General features: G+C 29.2%; 2 protein-coding genes across 2 annotated transcripts; both read right to left on the bottom strand.

Annotated features, from left to right (window-relative positions):
* Window positions 1–441: 441 nt before the first annotated feature.
* LOC117173057 lies at window positions 442–9,317 on the bottom strand. The gene is made up of 3 exons (XM_033361432.1): window positions 8,860–9,317; window positions 7,148–8,557; window positions 442–1,585 (listed from the first exon to the last, which is right to left on the bottom strand). The coding sequence occupies exons 1-3, from the start codon at window positions 8,899–8,901 to the stop codon at window positions 1,001–1,003; spliced, it is 2,037 nt and encodes a 678-aa protein (XP_033217323.1). The 5' UTR covers window positions 8,902–9,317; the 3' UTR covers window positions 442–1,000.
* Window positions 9,318–10,623: 1,306 nt separating this feature from the next.
* Window positions 10,624–15,356, bottom strand: LOC117173058. Its single transcript, XM_033361433.1, has 2 exons — window positions 14,835–15,356; window positions 10,624–11,977 (listed from the first exon to the last, which is right to left on the bottom strand). The coding sequence occupies exons 1-2, from the start codon at window positions 15,198–15,200 to the stop codon at window positions 11,579–11,581; spliced, it is 765 nt and encodes a 254-aa protein (XP_033217324.1). The 5' UTR covers window positions 15,201–15,356; the 3' UTR covers window positions 10,624–11,578.
* Between the last annotated feature and the right edge of the window lie 3,709 nt (window positions 15,357–19,065).

The raw sequence follows: 19,065 nt of genomic DNA, 5'->3' as shown, positions 1-19,065 counted from the left end.
TCTTACAATTTATAAGGCATTAACATAAAATCACGCTCAAACTTATTATGTATGACTTGGTCAACAAAGGTAAAAATACATAATTATTACAAATGAGGATTCTGCGCTGTTTTTCTGTACTTGGGGGTGATTCGCTAACCCGAATCTTGATTGAGAATTTATTTTCAAATACACTGGGTAGTGGTTAGTCATGCGGCACCAACAGTACCGTAGCGACAAAGCGGGCCGTACCCTTAGCGCATTAGTAGCGTCCGATGTTCGTATGCGTCTAAATCGACCGAAAAAATTTTCATTTTCTATGTTCTCGAAACATAATGAAAACTAATGATCGAAAGTATGGTCGAATTTTTTTTGCATTGAAAATTCAATTTTTGGGAAAGATTTTAATTAATTTTTTTTTAATTTTCCTTAAAAATCTTCATAATGTTGGATATATCTGTTTAGAACGCTATGCTTTTAAATCTCTTTTAATTCTAGAAGTAGTATGAATTCTCTTGACTTAACATTGCACACTTCTGTAATAGTTTTTAACGTTTTGATTTTCTAAATTTAAATTTACAAATTCATTTAACATTGTTGTCAGGAAAATTTAAATATTTTTTATTTTTAGTCCATTTCACACATAAACTGTTACATTTTAAACGACAAATCATTTGTAGCTACATGATACTGAATATGACTAGAGGAATTAAATATGTTCAATTTTGAAAGCTTGAAGGTAGAACTTTAACAGAATAAAAGTTATCTTTTGTTTTTGCAGGGCAATTTAATTTAAGGAAAACTGTTTAATAACCTGCAGAAAATGTATCTGATAATTGAATGTTTTTCTAATTCTCAATATTTTTATCATGTTTATTTTTTACTACCATAAAGGCAAATGAAAATTTACGGACAATCACGCCGTTCTGATTTTTAACATGAATTAAATTCATCATGCATAAACCTCTTAATTTTACTCTACGAATTTACTATTTTTCGCTCTTTGTTCACCATTCTTTCTCTATTTCTTAGTCTTCTTTTCCTTTCCGGACTTTTTCTCATTTTTTTTAGATCCGGGTGGTTTATAAGCATCCAATATTTCCTGTTGCTTAACTTGAGTTTCAATATGAATAACATCAGGCTTCTTGCGATATCTATTAACCGCAGCAGGTGGTGAAAATTCGATTTCCATATCCGAGGCAGTGGAACTGGAGAGATCGGAAGCATCGCCTCTGTTTTTTACTATTTTGAATTGAAGTGGCTTAGTTGGTTCTTCTAACTTTGGAACAACCATCGTATCTTGTTTTATTGGGTACATTGTGACATAATAGACTCCATCCTTTCTGTGAATATGCAGCGTTGGTGGAGGTTCTTTCCACTCTTCTTCAGGGATTTCTGGTGTTTCTATTTGTTCTTTCCTAACTGAACTGAAACTCCTTTTTCTTCTTGTCGCAGTTCCTCTTCTGCTTCCCGAAGGAACAGATTTGGGTCTTCCATGAGATCTTTCACGTTGCCAGAAATTTGCTTTCACTTCACGGAGAACTTGACGCAGTCGAGCGTTGATTGCTCCGGGCTTCCATCCAATGCGTGGTTTTAATCTACCCAACTGCGGAAAATAATTTCAGATTATTTTTTTTTTAAATTTAAAATGCGAAGAATGAAATTTTTTTCTTGCAGCTAGATTGGGAGCTAAAGGTTAAAGAGAATTTATTTATTTGAATTTCAGTCAAAATATACTGAAATAGAAATGAACGATTCTCATAAACTTTCTATAATTAATTTATTCTAAAATTTTACAGTAGAGTGTTTCAAATTTATACCCGAAAAGTTCGAATTTCGAGTTTTGGTAATCCCACCATTTTTAAATTTAAGATTAGGCAACTTTTGAGAAATGTTCAAATAACTATTTTCAGTCAATAATTTCTCATTTTGACCATATAAATCCCGTGGTACTACGTCCGCTACATGCCACAAAAATGCAAAATAGCATTCTTATGTCAAATACATTCTAAAGATGGTATTTTTTGACATTTTATCAGGATAAATTATTTTTATGCGATGAGTGACAAGTTTTTTAGTATTTTGATTTTTCAATGATCCACCCCGTAAATCGTGAAAAGCTAATTTTTCTCGGGATGAATCATATAATGAATTTTTAGAGTAATATTTGTTTCTTAACTTAGTTGATCATAATTACAACATTTTTTATTTGCTTGAACCATTTTTTTGCATTAAATCGTAAAAAGTTATTATTTCCTGGAGGTAATGACACAATTAATGAATGGTTAGTGTAATATGTTTATTTAACGATATTTACCAAATATTTATACAATTTCCATTTGCCTAGACAATTTTTCGTCCCTGTAAATCTTGAAAAGTTACTGCATTTGGCAAATAAAATCATTATTAAAATTTTGCAATTAATTAAGAAATGTTTTCCCCTGTGAATGTTAAAAAGTTACTATTTTCTATTCTTATGGAATTAATGGTGCAGGTAATGAATGTTAAGAATGATATTTATTGTTGAAGATAGTTTGAAATCATACACTTAGCAACCATTCATTTGTACCTTTTCACAGGTAAGGTGGAGAAAATTCTAATTTTTTTGAATATCTTACACTATTTTTCTTCTTATTCAATATCTTCGAATCACAGAACATAAACCATAGTTAAAAAAAATATTGTGTTCAGTTAAGTTATAGGTAGTTATTTTTCAAATCGAATCCGTTGACAGGATAATTATGATTGATAATCGACATACTGTAAAGTATTCGAAAAACTTCTCGAAAACAATAATTTGCACAATTTACTATAGAAAAAAATTTTGTCTAAGTTTTCACGATTTGGCTGAAAACAATGATAAAAATATAAATGGTTCAAACAACTTTAAAATATGCTTAAAGAAGTATTATTTGCGATATCTATTGTCAATATCAATTAATTCGAAAAATAATGATTTTTGACGATTTACTAAACAAATTGTTGAAGCATTTAAAAATTAGCTAAAATTTACTTGGAAAACTGGGACTTACTGGATAAAAATAACTAATGTTGAAAAAATTCAAAATAATACTTGCTTGTTAACCAAGTTTATTTCATTTTAAAAGCCCAAGGGTATGTCTTAATCATATAACCTTAATTTTCCTTGATAATTGCAATTTTTAATACAAACTTACTCACTTTTTCTAAAAAAATCGTGTGGAAAATCTATTGAAATTTTCAAATAATTTGATGTATTCGAATAAGTCACATTATACACGTATGCATTGAAATCCTCAGAACATATTTTTTATACGTTGAAACCATATCCAAAAAGTTAGCTACGCCAAACTCAAATTTTGAAAAATTGCAAATTGTGTTTGATTGTGGTAGATTTGTGCTCTATTGCGCCGAAAAAGATTTGTTGAAAAAATAAAAATTTCGGCCCAAGATTAAAAAAAAAACATTTATTTAATTCAGCCTCGCCAATTGGGTTTAAACAAATGGAAATTGTTCTGCATTATGCTATATTTGTGCTCTATTGTGCCGCAAAGTATATACAAAAATCTGGCCGCCTCGCGGGCACATTTTCATCGCGCGCGCATCACTTCGCTTCGCGCTCGATAATGTATTTACCTCGCGCTACTCGCTCGATCTTTGTGCACAGATTTTTCAAAACTAAAGGTGAAAACATCGACAACAGTAATTTGGTGATTGGGAATTCTCTTTTTCTAAAGCTCCTTCGGCTTTAACGAACAAATTCTCATGACGTATCTCGTGCTTCGCACTCGAGCTTATCCCTGAAATTTTATATAATTCCCATAAGTGTATATTATTATAATTCGTGACTTGCATTGGTATTAAATGCTTTCAAAGTTTCGAAATTTTTATTCATCAAAAAAATTTAAAAATTTGTTATGATAACCTTCTAGGGCATTTAGAAATCAAACTTTTCTTCTCTTGCCATTTTTTCATATGGTCCGTTAATTAGCTTAAAATTTTTATTTTTCTGTGTTTTTTGAAATTCTGTAAATACTATAACTCTGGTAATTTTGGATTTTTTAAAAAATAATTAGGATAAATTGTTCGACTTTTTGAATACTATGAATAACCGTACAAACAGTTTGTGAATTTTTAAAAAAGTGGTTTAAAAAATATTCAAAATGTGCCAGCCATATGTACAGACATACAGGCATACAGACATACAGACAGACATACATACATACATACATACATGCATGCATACATACATACATACATACATAAATACAGACATACAGACAGACATACATACACACATAGAGACAGACGGAACGACATATAGACAGAAACATTGGTAAAAACCTGTTTTTCGGATTCAGGGGGTCTTAAAACGTAAACATTTGATAAAAAATGGGGGGGGGGGGCAAATTTTATACAAATCTAATACCTTCTCTGATGAGAACGTAAAAATAAAAATTACGGCCTAAAAATAAAAAAACATATCTTTGTTAGTCGCATTGCTTTTCAGAATTCGGAAAAGGGAAACTTGGAAAATGCAATCTTTTTGAACTTGGTACGTGTTTTTGATCCAATATTTGGCAAAAATAGGTATAAGTTAAATCTGACTGTTGTGCTGAATTGTGATAGTTTAGCACAATAATTATAGCATTGCATTTGTTTCGAAAATATTCATTTAAGTGCAATTCATCATTAGATATACTTATTGTGCTGACCTAGCTCAACTCAGCGCAATTTTAAGATTTTCAAAATTGGTATCTTTGAAAATTTGTAGTGAAAAAGTTATTGTGAGTTCAAAAAGATTTCATTTTTTTTAAAATATTAATTTGAGTGGAATTCGTCATTAGAGATCATTAATGTACTACCCTAGCACAACTCAGCATAAGCTTTAGATTTTCGAAATTCGTATTTTCGATCATTTTTGGTAAAAACACGTTCTAAGTTCGAAAATATTGCATTTTTTGGAACTATTAATTTGAGTGCGATTCTTCATTAAAGATAATTTTTATGCTAGCCTAGTATGACGCAGAGCATGTTTTCGTTTATCGAAATTCTGAAATTGATCATTTAAAAAATATTTTCCCTCGTTTTTTTCCAAAATTTTTCAAGATTTTTACTTCATATTTACAGCACAGTAGTATGCGTATCAGGTACTTTTAAGCACAAGTTATTTTTTGTCAAAAAAAAAAAAAAAATTGGCACGGCTGATATAAACATGTATTTTTTTATTTATGTGCTGAAATTTATTTTTTCGAAGTTTGAAATTGGTGTTTCCACCTTCCATGGAGATTTGATTCCCCTTCAAAATTCCATGATCTTCCCTAAAATCACGTGAAATAATTAGTTGCGCATTAGAACCCCTCAACATTCCAGAAACGAAAAAAGAGAACGAAGTCAATGTAGTTCCACGAAGTTTCTTCAAATAGAATAAAAAATTTTTCTACTCCTTGAAATTCCATAAACTTCCTTAAAATCTCGTGAAATATTTATTTATTCATTAAAATACCCTTACATTCCAGAAACTCAATAAAATAAACCTCGCTAAAATAAAATAAATGCAGCGCTAATTTTACGGAAATTTCCATATTACTAGCTCTAAATCTATACTTGACCAAATTTCTCAAAATTCGATCAATATTTTATGCTATATTGAACTCCCATACGAGGTTATCCACAAATTTTAATTATAAGTCTTTTAGAGGAAGTGAAGGGGCGGGGGGGGGGTAGAAATTTTGTACGCTCATGTTTAAGTTGCGTATACTTATTATAAAAGAATGGTCACAAAGAAGGGTCTAAAGGTCCCAAAATAACCCTTAAATACTTAATTTATGAATGCCACACTAAGATTGTAGAAACCCAATGAATTTCTCTTCAATTCTACAAATTGCTGGAAATATTATGCTGTTCGTAGAAACCCTTTGAAATTTCATGAAATTCTTTCGAAATGTTCAAATTCTCATAAAATTCCTTAAAATTTAATGAAATAACTTTTTTTAATGGTATACCTTAACAGACTCTGAAATAGTTTTTTCGAAATTAAAATTCCTTTAAATTCTTGAAATTACAGAAATCCTTTTTTTTCTCCGGAATACCATGAAATATGTTAAATTCTTGAAATGTATAAAATTACCTTCAACTTTCAGCAATTCCTTTAAATCCATGAAAATACTACGACTTTTTTTAATATCATTTTACATTAATAAGAAATCTTTAAATTCCGCAGATTGATTGCAATCTAATTAAATCATATGAATTATCTTCAAATTCCGTGAATAAGGCATTTTTAAATTAATTGAAAACCTTGCAGACTCCAGAGAATGCATGTTCTTTTTAATGTCTAAAATTTCATGGAATTTCGTAAAATCCTCAAAAATGTGGTAAAATCTTTTAATTTTTATTATAATACTTTTAATAAATTTAGTACCTCTTAAGTCAAATAATTGAGAAGTGCATCACCCAATAATACAAATTTCATGAAATCCTTCGAAAATTTTTAAAACCTATAAAGATATCTTCTTTAACATTCTTAATGTTGAGGCCATTTTTTAGATGTTTTCAATTGCAAAGATTATTTTTCTTGACTTATTTTCGTATCTAACATCATTTGGCTCAAAATTTTAATTCACGAATTTTCGCAATAGCATCTTAGGGCACAAAAAGGGAAGTAATGAGTCCTATTAAAATGTTCAAATGTAATTGTTTAGATCTGTTTAGAAGCAGAATGTCGTTCTCTGGATCTAATATTCCCGAAATTTCATGATATTTCTTGAAATTCTAAAATCACTTGAAGTTTTGAAAATTCTATACGGAATCATGTGAAAGAACATGGATTCTCTTTATGAACCGTGCATTTTCATGGTGTATCGTAGAATTTGGTGAAATCTCATAAATTTCATAAAATTCAGTAAGATCTTTTTTATTTATATATTCTTAACAAATATTCATATAGGGATTGCTTAATCTTCCTACTATTAATGGGATATATTTTTCATCAATGAATTTTTTAAAGTGTTAGAAAAAGGATAATTGGTGGAGCTGGAAAATTGTAAAATCTTATTTTGTCCGTAACGATTTTTCTATTGATATTTCTACTTCAAACTTTATCAATTACTAGCTGAAAACGAGAAAAGTTTTAGAATTAGGATACTTTCTATATCGTAATTGTTTTTATAAAATGCAATAAATTTACCGGAATTTCTGGACGCCACATCCATCCCATATTCGGCGGAACTCTAGAAACTGATTCAACACAAGATTTATGTCCACAGCTCAATCCTGGATAAATATCACAAGCTGAATAAACAAATTTGCTCATTTTTTGTCCTATATTCTCTGACAACTTTAAACCATTTCGATCTGCACTTGGTCCAAAAATATACTTGTTCTTTCGTTTATCAAATTTATCATAAATCTTGGATTTTTTCTCCTTAACTTTCTGTTTAGAAGAGACTTTCAGAATACTATTTACTTCCGCGTCAATATTAATTTTTTTTCTCTTTGATCTACATTTCGGACCTCCACAAGGGCCACTTTCTTCTAAACCTACTAAAGAAGTTGCCCCTCCTTTTTGCTTTTCCAATTTCTCATCTTTTTTCTTCACTTTTGCTCCAGGAACCACAGAACCACTGGAAGTAGGAAAATCTGGAATAACTTCTCTAATCAGACCCACTCTCCCTGAGAACATTGATGTATTGTTTGAGCGTTTTGTGTCACAAACACCGATACAATTGCGATTAATTTTATGACGAATAGTAGGCGCAGGTGCTAAATTATTTGTTTTTGACTCCTTTTTAACAACTTCATCATCTTCATTCTTTCTACCAAAATAGGGACTTTCAGATGGATCCATCAAACCAAGACCTGCGAGCCCTGAAACCTTTCCTATAGAATCCACAAATTTTTGGGCTTCATTAAATGCTTTTATGAGACAATCGACTCCTAGGCAAGGTTTCTTTATAGCTTGTTGATCGCTTCTTCTTTGCATTACTGAGTTTAGAACCTCTTTGTCTGGACAACAACAAGAACCATTCTTTTGCATTGTTTCTGGAATGTTTGAATCCATATTTTGGTTGCTGAAAGTTGGTTTTTCCTCTCCTCCTCCTCCTAATCGAAATTTCATATTGGATGTGTTGTGTCCAATGTTAATTCCACTATCGTATATACAATGGCATCTTCTGTCGAAACTATTATTACGCATGATGTTAGAATCCAAATTTCCTATTTTGTAAATACTTTCCAAATTTCCCAATCCTTCACCCCCCCCTCTTAATCTTTTACTTCGAACAACAGAACTTGCACAACCATTTTTCTTCTCTGATTTTATTTTACTAGAGCAACTTCGATTTGTGCAGCCACCAGGATAAAAAGACTCATTAGAAGATTTTTTGGAATATCCATTTCCACATCTACATGTTGGCTCATTGGGATAAGTCCTATAAATCGAGCTTCGATAACTACTATCATTTAATTTTTCAGCACATGTCAGATTTTCAAATTCAGGATCACCCATTTTGGCCGTTGGCGGACGTTTCGGAGCTTCTATGATCGGAAGGTCCCTCTCTGGCATTCTTGACGACATTTTAGGTTCTGATTTTAAACTCTGAAATTCATTCACAGAAGAGCTAGATTTTCGAGAAGTAAAATTAAGAGAAAGTTCAATGGTACCAGAAGCACCTTGATGATCCATGAGATCATAGATATTTTTACCAAGAATAGGTATGTGGATACTATCCTCTAAAACTGAAGATACTTCTTTATCATTACAATCCGAAAAGAAAATATGTGCTTCACAAAGAGGAAGATATTGAGATTGTTTTTTGGAAATAACCTCAATTTTGAGAGGTTTTAGATGCATATTTTTGAAAATGTTTGATGGTGGCTCAACAAAGAGACAAGATTTACCTGAGTTGAATTCGATGCAGTTTTTCCCAGGGTGTGAGTCATCTTTCGCCTTCTTGGCGGAGACAAATTCCCCTTGTCTGATTTCAGCAGATGGAAGGTCGATGAATTCGGCACGGACGCACAAGAAGGAAGTTCCTTCGTCGTGGATCTTGTGAGATGATAAATTTATATGGTGAACGAGGACCTGGATGTAGATTCTTTCATTCCTAGAATTTAAGGAGCTTTCGACAGCCATGGTTTTCGGCCATCGTTCGATGGAATCACACCCGATGTTCCAGAACCAGTGTCTTTTTTAATGACGATTACACAGGAATTTGGCGGCGAATGTTAAGCGCATCATTAATTTTACGACGATACACAAAGGTCACGCCATTAATTTAGTGTGCCGGAAAGGGTACTTGAATGTGGACCACCCAAACCAGTGACAGATCGAAACTGTCAACGAATCTGCACCTTTGTTAATCTCATTTTAGACAAAAGAAGAGCATCATAGTTTTTGTTTATAAACTTTCATGACTCTTGTGATAATTGTAATCCTTATCTAGGTAAACACATATATTAAAGGCTGTAAGTAAACGACTTAATTTTAAATAGAAGAAACATTACATTCTCAAGTAACATAATTATTTGCCACTCACATATATTTTCTTCTTTAAAGTTTTTAATATAGAAACGCCGATTATCAAAAAATGTTCTAATTTTTTTTTTAAAGTGTGATATCTTTTGAACTCATATGTATTTATTCTTTCGTTCCGATTCTGATATTATTTCGTCTTATTTCAGAATCCGTTAGGAAATTTAAAAAAAGTTTAAAATTGATGAAATGACGGTGATGTTTCTAAAAATATTAAAAGTCAACTTGAACAAGAACCTCACCTTTTTTTCTCTTGATTTTTTGTAGGTTACTTTAAATGTAAGGATTGTCAGCTTTATACGTGTGCCTTAAAGGTATTTGAAACACGAAAATCTAATTGAAAAAAACGACACAAGATACGAAAAAAGTAATAGCAACAAAATCACTGTGCAGAATTCCTGAAAATGAAATCAAGAATCCAACGACCAAATTTGGACAACCACCAAAAAATGTTCCTATTGCATTTTGAAAAAAGGATTAAAATTTGCTCTTAAAAAGGGAAAGAAAAAATTCTTTTTGCGGGCAAGCATAAAAAAGAGGATGGAAAAATGATAAGGCAACCAACCAAATACCCTTTCTTCTCTTCTTTTATTTCTTTAGTCTTTTTCTTTTTTTCGTCCTTTTATTTTTATTATAATTAAAACGCAATAAAAAAACATTCGTAAAAAATAATCACCAACGTTTCGGCACCCACACAGCACCCTTATCAAGGCAAGAAAAAACAAGCTGGACGTAATTAAGAAGTTTTAACTACGTACTGGTGAAACAATAATGAAGTAATTTAGAAAAATAGAATGTTTGCTGTTTCAAAAATACCATATTCAAAACAAAAAGTTCCATGTAAAAATTGTTAACGTTTTTGTTTTGTTTTTCATAACACAATAAAATTGTATTTTTGAGAACAAATAAATTTCAAAGGATTTTATATATATTTTTGTAAAAATCTGGAAAATAACGCGAGTTATCTAAAAGTGCCATGGGATACTTTTCTAAAACTTTTAAATAGAAACAATTTTTTTGTTTAACTTTTATCGTATCTTTTGCGTTGTGGTAAATAATGTAAATGTTTGTTTTTCAGACAAAAAATGCTTATTTTATTTAATACACTTTTTACATTAGGACGTGTCTATAAAAAAGTATTGGTTTAAAAGTGGTAATTAATAATTACCGAAAAACTGGTCAATAGTCGCGAAAATCATTTGATTTGTATAAAACACATAATCTAGGGATTTTTTGAGCTACTGATTAAAAATATGATTTCATCCCTTGGTCCTTAATACTGCTTTGTAATTAAATATGCAAATTTTTTAGATTCATAGATCTCAATTTGGACGATTTTTTTGTATATTTTATTATTAATAACCATAATTAATTATTATGATTTTAATCGTTAAAAATATTATTTTTTACAAACATTGTTGTTAGAATTTATTTCGTATAGTATAAGTAGGTCAAAATTTTAATTTCTGATTCTTTAATAAAATATTTGTGATGAAAAGATAATTGATGCTACCTATAAAAAAAATAGTAAATGGAACTTTTGTAAGTCCTTTTAGAAGCAGCAGGTCGTTTTATTGAATTTATTTTGAATTTCGTGTCGCTTGGTTCAAAACTTGAATTTTCGATGTCTCAATAGTATTTTCAAGGATTAGAAGTTCGAAATATTTTTCCATTTTTACAATTCGTTCCGCAAATATGTGAAGTTTTCGTAACATTTTAATTCTATTTGTAACTTTTCAAAATTATTTTAATTCCATACTCACAGGCGGGAAAAAGTACGAATTGGTTACATTTTTGAAGTAACTAACCTAATTTGATTTATTTTGTATAAAAAGTGAACTTTTGACAATTATTTCCAGCTACGGTTTTTTGTAAAATTTTTTCAGGTTTATTTAGGTCTTTTTTAAAACACGTTTAAAAATTTTTTAAAACAAAGTTTGCTTCGAGAAATTAAAATGTAGTTCACATTTTCCTACTTACTTCATTCCCCTTAAATTGCAAAGCATATAAAAAGTGAGTGATTTAGTATCTTATGCGATGAATGAAACAAAATCTCAAATTGAATCAAATTTAATCCGTTAGAATTTATCTCTTATTTCTCCTTTTTTTTCCTTTCCTTTTTTTTATATCCCCTTTCCCCTTTTCTTTTATCTCTCCCGGTTTTTCTGTTTCTAAACATTCTTCTTCGATTTTAGTTAATAAATCATCACCACATTTCATGATATCAAATTCTTTTTGATCTACAGATATCCCAGGTGGCAAAACTCGTTTTACGCAATATTCATGTTCATCATGATCACTTTTGAATAAGAAACTTTTCGGACGTAATTGATAACGAGTTGTGAAGGATTTTCCTAAGCAATGAAGTCTCAGATCTAAAGTTATTATTCCTGAAGGGGTTTCGCCTGGATCCAGGAGATGGAAACCTCCCTTTAAAATGTAGGGTTTAGGAAGGTGATCTTGATCGTTTGATGCCATTGCTACCTGAAAATATTTGTATTTGAACATATTTAAATAAATTAAAATTTATAATATAAATAGTCTCCCTGATGGATAAATGTTTACAAATCCGTACGAAAGACTAAAACCATTGTTACAGGAAAGTACTACTTTTTTCTTTGTTTGGACGAATCTGAAGTGTTTCCACTTTTTATTTAAAAATAAATGGTGCTCATTTCACGAGCAAAATATAGAAATTTGCAAAAATATGAATTTACAAAATAATACGAACCCTTTTTAAAATACAATGACAAATCAGACAAATTTTTTGAATTGAAATTGTAATTTTTCGAGCTGGAAAAGGGAAGGTGGAAGTTATGTCGCAAAATACCCTTTCCCAGCTTATTTATAACTTATTTACAGAAATTATCAGAATTATTTTATTTGTAAATTTATGACCAAAAGTCTGTTCTATACATGAATCAATTTTGAATTATGTCGATGAAAAAAGTTTTCCAATAAAAATTTTTTTCCAATATTATAAAGAGCTAAAAAATGCTATAAATATTTTTGGAGATCCTTCAGTCGGTTTTAAGGTGTTAATAGTGAAAATAATTCTTTAAAATTTCATCAATTTATTTAGAACCGTTTTCGGGTTATCGTGTTCACAAAAAAGAGTGCCACACACACACCCATATCCATATACATGCACACGCGCAGGCGCGAACTAGTCAATATGACCAGAAAAATTAATATATACATCCAAATTTGTTTCTAAATCTTTTTAAATATTCTCTTGGAAACTTGTTAAGAAAATTATTTAAAAATTTTCCAGGAATGTAATCAAAACTTTGTTATTATCTTAAAACTCGAATTTTTCTTGCAATATTTCGAAAATTCGGCAAGATTAAAAAAGCGAAGTGCCTCGTCGTCCTGAAATTCGAGATAACTAGTCCAATATTTTTCATAAGCTTAGCTAGCCGTCCTGACTTTTCGGGACAATCAGTCCATCCCCTGTTCGAATTCTCACATTTTTTCGAGGATGGCTAGACACAGTCAAAAACTGCCTTTAAAAATTCTACAATTTTTTTTGAAAATTCTGGAAAGCATGTTTAATATTATATGAAAATTAATTTAAAAAAATGGTTTTTTGTTTTTATACAAATTTGGATAATAAATTGGTCATTCTTTTGAAACCTTTTAAAGTTCTTAAAAGGCTTCTAAGTTCTTTTAAATCGAAGTTTACAGAAATATACATTTTGTTTTCAATGTTTTACAATATTTTCACGTTTTAAATCGTTTTGGAATCTTTTCGAAACGTCTAAATATATCTTAAACTTTCGCGGATTTTTCGTGAATTAATAATTGTTTACTTGTTGTTTATAATTCAAATTTTGTAAAATCGTTTTAAATATTCTCTTAAAATTCATTTTCAAAAACAAAAAATTATTTATTTTATATCATAATTTAATAAAATCCATATTTGTTGTTTAATACAGCAGTGATGACTGTGTCGCTGTAGAAACTAATATATTACATATACTAAAATTTTTTTTTGAATTCGAATTTGTATATTTCTACAATAAACTACTAGTATTTACGACGTAATTTCACACACATTTTCCTAATATTTCAACTTTGTTGAAATCTGGCATTTTCTTGTAAAGATATTCTAATTTTCTACAATAATCTTCGTAAAATAAAAAGTGTTTTTATAAAGTCAACCCCAAATTTAAAAAATGCAAAATCCGGTATTTTTCTGTAATATCTTGTAGATTCTTACAATAAATATTAAAGTTGTAGAAATGCTGTACTTTCTTGTAAAAATTTTTCCCATCAGGAATTTAATAATTATAAATTGAACATAATTATATGGTCTCATATTAAATGTTTTCATTCACATTGTAAAAATAAACAGTGAATCACTACATAATTAATAAATATATATTGTTATTTCTCTTATGATTGAGAATGCTTTAAATTAAAAAAGTTTAATTATACATTTTTAATGCTGAAAATTCATGAAATCATTAATCATTCTTCAAATTTTAAATTGGTCCATTTAGAAGAATTGAATTTTAATACAGCAATTTTAAATAACAAAGCGACATTTTTATTTGTAATTGCGGAATTGGACAAGCTTAAAATATCAAATACCAATGCAAAAATTATAAATATACTGAAATCGTGTAATTTTGAAGTTCTGAAATAAATTTTTTCTCATTTTTGAAGACTAATTTCAAATTGCTCAATATTATACTATGGACAAAGGCGTAAAGCGATTAAATTTCTCATCTTTAATGTTTAAAACCTATAATTTAATTTATGATTGTTAAAATTTAAGATTGTTCTATTTGGGAGGCTTGTATTTCAAAATGTTGAAGCACCTAATATGGAATTGTAGAATTTTGAAAGCTTTGTCAAATTTTAAGTTATTAAGAACTTGAGATTCAAATATTTTATTTTGGAATACAAATTTTTTATCCTCAAGTACTTTCACCAAAATCATTCAATTATGAACGGTTCAAATTGCTTAAGTTGAAACTTTTCAACTTAAGATGAGAATTTTGTATTTAAAAGTTTATAGTTGGAATTAGATCAATAATTTCGATAGCTTTAAGTATGTAACATTTAATTTTATTGTAGAAATTTCTATTTCAATCAAGTAGGCTAAAAGTCCTTTTTTATGAAGCTTCTTAGGCTGTAATTGTTTAATTATTGCAAGGTTTTAATTTTAATATTTTGCAGTTATAAATGATTGGGGTTTAAACTATTTCCACGAAATTAAAATGAAATATAAATCAATAAAAAAATATCTGAATCTATTTTTGAATTCAGTGATGAATGAAGATGTCACATATGAAAAGAAATAGTGAAAGTTACTTTAAAAAAAGGTGACTACCTGATCGCAAAGGCAACCAGATAAGGGAATCTCTGTCTGGGCAATAGGAAAACGGTCACCAGCACAAAAGATTCCAATCTTCATAGGTGTCGACTGCATCATCCTCATCAGATCTCTTGGTTGTTTGGTGAAAAGACAACATTTTCCCACAGCAAATTCCAGTGTGCCATCACTATCACGTTGACCAGGTTTTATGAAATAAAAGTCTTGTCTCGATATTTCCAAGATAGGAAAATCAATAAGCTTAACTTTTACGACTAAGAGACAATCGTTAATGTCCTCCACCTTTTCCTGTGTAAGTTTCAATTTTTCTATGGTTAGTTCGACAAGATATAGCTGTTCCTCGTGTCCTCCGAAGCATGACATTCCAGGGGATTGTTTATAAATATTTTTTATATTTTAATTTCGGAATTTCGTTTTTAAACTTAAATTTTCTTTTATAATAATTTTGGAAATATAATTTTGAACGTAGGCCGAACTTTGAGGTTGGAATTTTGTAGTCTCACGAAAGCTGAAGATGTTCTTTGATTGGTTATGAAATTCGAGATATTCGATAAAACATTAAGTTCATAGATTCAAAATCTAGATTAAAAAAAAGAAGATATTCTAATACAAATTTTTAAGTTGCAAATAAAAAATAGAAGACGAATTTTGAAAGCATCTTATACATTTCCTGACACATTTCGTGACTATTTTATTTACATAAAATCTTAATTCTCATGAAACGTGGGAAAAGGACCATTTTTCTGAGCTGTAAAAGTAAAGTATGACACCATCATACAATTTATGTTCATCATTCGGCTGGATAGACCACAGAAACATGAATTTACTTTTTATTTAATTCTGGGAAATTATTTTTAAAACAGTTGCGAAGAATATAAGACAAGCTTATCCTTTTAACTTCTGTTTAATTTCAGAATATGATTTCTATTAAAGAAAAATTACATGTACATTATTGAAAATTCCTCGAAGTTTGATTACATCTGTTCGTAAGAATATAAAGTGACTAATGCTATAAGTAAAGATATAAAAAATAACGTTTTTATCAGAATTAAAGAATGATCTAAAAACCAAATGAAATTTGCTTACCATGTTCGATAGTACCAAACAATATAATTATTAATTATTAGAATGTGATTAAAAAAATTAATATATTGGAACCCTTACTCCACAATGCTTCAATATAAATTTTTTTTGACGTGTTCAAATATATCAAAGAAGGTAAATTTCATTTCCTTAAACATACATTTTTTATTTGTTAATTTGAAATTCTTACAGAATTTTTAGATTACGATTTTGATCTCAAAAGCTTTCATTTATTTTGTGTAAATATATACACTGAAAAAATGGTTAGTTGGGCCAACTATTTTGTTTGTAAGACATGGTACTGCTATTTTGTTAGTTGAGACAACTGTTTACTGCATTGCTGGTACTAACTAGTCAGTGCCACTAATGGAATTGTTGCACGATCTAATAAAATAAGAGTAACAACTAATAAAATAGCAGTACCATATCTTACTAACTAAATAGCTGGCTCAATTAACCATTTTTTTCAGTGTTTGCTTAAAAAAATTAGTGTTCTAAAATGTTTTCATCTTAAATTGAAGCCGAAGTTAATTTCATCACTCAAGGATCTTGGTCCCCGTTTTGCTATTTTTATAAAACATTTCCCAACATTTCCATGATATGAAATTATAGAATGTTCTTTTTTAACCAGAAGTTGCAAAAAAAAATGATATGCTTTGTTTTTAACAAAATTCAATAATTGGGTTTCTAGCAGAATTTTGAATTTAAATACCAAGCTGTCGAAATTTGTGTTAAGAACATCAATGTTAAGCATGGTATATAAAAGAAACAAAATATGCGCAGATATTTTGAGATGCATTTCGATATTTAATAATAATAATTTTCTTTATTCACAAATATAGAGTACAGAATTTCATTGATTTTCAAATGTTTTTGCACTAGAAAAATAAACTTTAAAGTTAAAACAATTTTTTAATTTTAGTCATTTATAGCTCAAAATTTTCTCATGCCGTAAAATAGGGCGATTTTTCACGATGTTGAAGTTTGCCACAGATATGGATTTCAAAGTTATGTAATTAATATAAAAAAAACTAAGAGTCACATCGAAAAAGTAAAAACACCTCTCAATTCGTCCCGGAAAAATCTCGATGTGCATTTTTTGTTTAAACAATTTTTTAAACAATTACAGTATTTGTTATTTTTCTGCAATTGTTATAAACAAAGTATGCATCGGATCGAGAAACAAAGTGCACCAATGCATTCCTCTCGAAAAAATCTAGATGTGCATTTTTTTGTTTTTTCGTAAACCCATTTTTTAAACAATTAGAGCATTTGTTGTTCAGCGCTGTGTTGCTCCGTGCCCGTAGATATGGATTTGAAAGTTATGTAATTAATATAAAAAAAACTAAGAGTCACATCGAAAAAGTAAAAACACTTCTCAATTCGTCTCGGAAAAATCGCGATGTGCATTTTTTGTTTTTTTGTTTAAACAATTTTTTAAACAATTACGCTATTTGTTATTTTTCTGCAATTGTTATAAACAAAGTAATTAATATAAAAAAACTAAGCGTCACATCGAAAAAGTAAAAACACCTCTGGATTACAGGTTATTACATAACTTTGAAATCCATATCTACGGGCACGGAGCAACACAGCGCTGAACAACAAATGCTCTAATTGTTTAAAAAATGGGTTTACGAAAAAACAAAAGAATGCACATCTACATTTTTTCGAGAGGAATGCATTGGTGTACTTGGTTTTTCGATCCGATGCACACTTTGTTTATAACAATTGCAGAAAAATAACAGACGAATCGAGAGGTGTTTTTACTTTTTCGATGTGATTCTTAGTTTTTTTTATATTAATTACACAACTTTGAAATCCATATCTGTGGCAAACTTCAACGTCGTGATTTTTCACGAAAATAGGGGAATGATTTCTTCAAAATAAAATTAATATACATAAATACAATATTGATTTTAATATGAAACGCTTTAAATTTCTAAGATTTTAAGTCGATAAGGTAGTTGAATCTTCAACAAAAAGAGGCGAATTTTCCACACAATGACTTAAAAAATAGTTCAATTGGAAAAAAATTTGCATAGAAGTATAAAAAATAAAGGTAAAAAAATATCTCGTGCTTCGTGCTCGATTAAAATTTTTCCGAAATACGCACTTTTCTATATTATGTTCAACTCTATTACATAAAGTCGTTTTTGTATTTTTCGTTATCATTATAAAAGTTCACAATGTGAATTGATATTAGAACAAACATTTTTTCATTGTATTGTATTTATAGTTTAAAACAATGCGCATCCTATCAAAAAATAGTTCAAAGAAAATTTGTGCATATTATATGGGCGAATAATTTTTTTTTTAATTTCATTGTAGCTAGCATGCGACCTAGAAAAAATTAATTGATAATATGTTTTTCGATCTTATTTTGGTGAATAATTTTTACTTTTTCATTTTTTTTTTGACCTTGTATGGTTTTTTCGAAAGTTTGAATTTTTTTAAAGGTCCTAATATGTGGAGATTTGATTAAAACTGACAAAGTCAAATTCGACATAAAAACAAAATCTTGTCATCAGGATGAGAATATGAAAAAATAATATTTTTTTGTTGATTTAACATTTATAACCTACAATATAAAAACTTTTATGCAGAAGAGAAAAATTATCACAAAGTTATTAAGGTCGTAGCCAAATAGTTGAATTTGGAATCAACAAAGAAGAATTTTCAAGCAAATGGTCAAATATAAAAAAAAAAAGAAAAAAAAAAGATTAATGTTGAATTTTCAACCAAAAAATATTACTTTTCCACCATAAAAGAGGTTTTTTCAATCAATAAGGACAAATTTTTTACCCAAAAATATGAACGTTCAACAAAACAGTTAAATTTTTGACTAAAAAAGATGATTTTTGGACCAAATAATCAAATTTTCGAGCCAAAGGGTCAATTTGATAGAATATAGTTGAATTATTACCCTAAAAAATGGAATTTTCAACAAATAGATCGTTTCCAATCAAGAGAGATAAATTTTTAACCAGATGGTAGAATCTTTAACAAAAATGTTTATTTTTAACGAAGGATGAAGAATTTTTTAAGAAAAAACGCGAATTTTCCACCGTAAAAGAGGAATTTTCAATGCAAAAGAATGAATCTTTGATCTAAAATGGCAACTTTTCAATAAAACAGTTAAATT

The sequence above is a fragment of the Belonocnema kinseyi genome, chromosome 5, assembly GCF_010883055.1.
Source record: "Belonocnema kinseyi isolate 2016_QV_RU_SX_M_011 chromosome 5, B_treatae_v1, whole genome shotgun sequence".
Lineage (NCBI taxonomy): Eukaryota > Metazoa > Arthropoda > Insecta > Hymenoptera > Cynipidae > Belonocnema > Belonocnema kinseyi.
The sequence above is the reverse complement of the archived record's forward strand: the minus strand, read 5'-3'. Positions and strand labels throughout refer to the sequence as shown.

What these genes read in the sequence shown, in the direction of transcription:
- LOC117173058 (XM_033361433.1), bottom strand. Translation starts at nt 15,200, where the DNA reads ATGTCATGCTTCGGAGGACACGAGGAACAGCTATATCTTGTCGAACTA. An exon ending in CTGGTTGCCTTTGCGATCAG is followed by an intron (nt 11,978 to 14,834) that starts GTAGTCACCTTT and finishes AAATATTTTCAG; the next exon opens with GTAGCAATGGCATCAAACGA.
- LOC117173057 (XM_033361432.1), bottom strand. Translation starts at nt 8,901, where the DNA reads ATGACTCACACCCTGGGAAAAACTGCATCGAATTCAACTCAG. An exon ending in CTGCATCGAATTCAACTCAG is followed by an intron (nt 8,558 to 8,859) that starts GTAAATCTTGTC and finishes AATGAATTTCAG; the next exon opens with AGTTTAAAATCAGAACCTAA. An exon ending in TGTGGCGTCCAGAAATTCCG is followed by an intron (nt 1,586 to 7,147) that starts GTAAATTTATTG and finishes TATTTTCCGCAG; the next exon opens with TTGGGTAGATTAAAACCACG.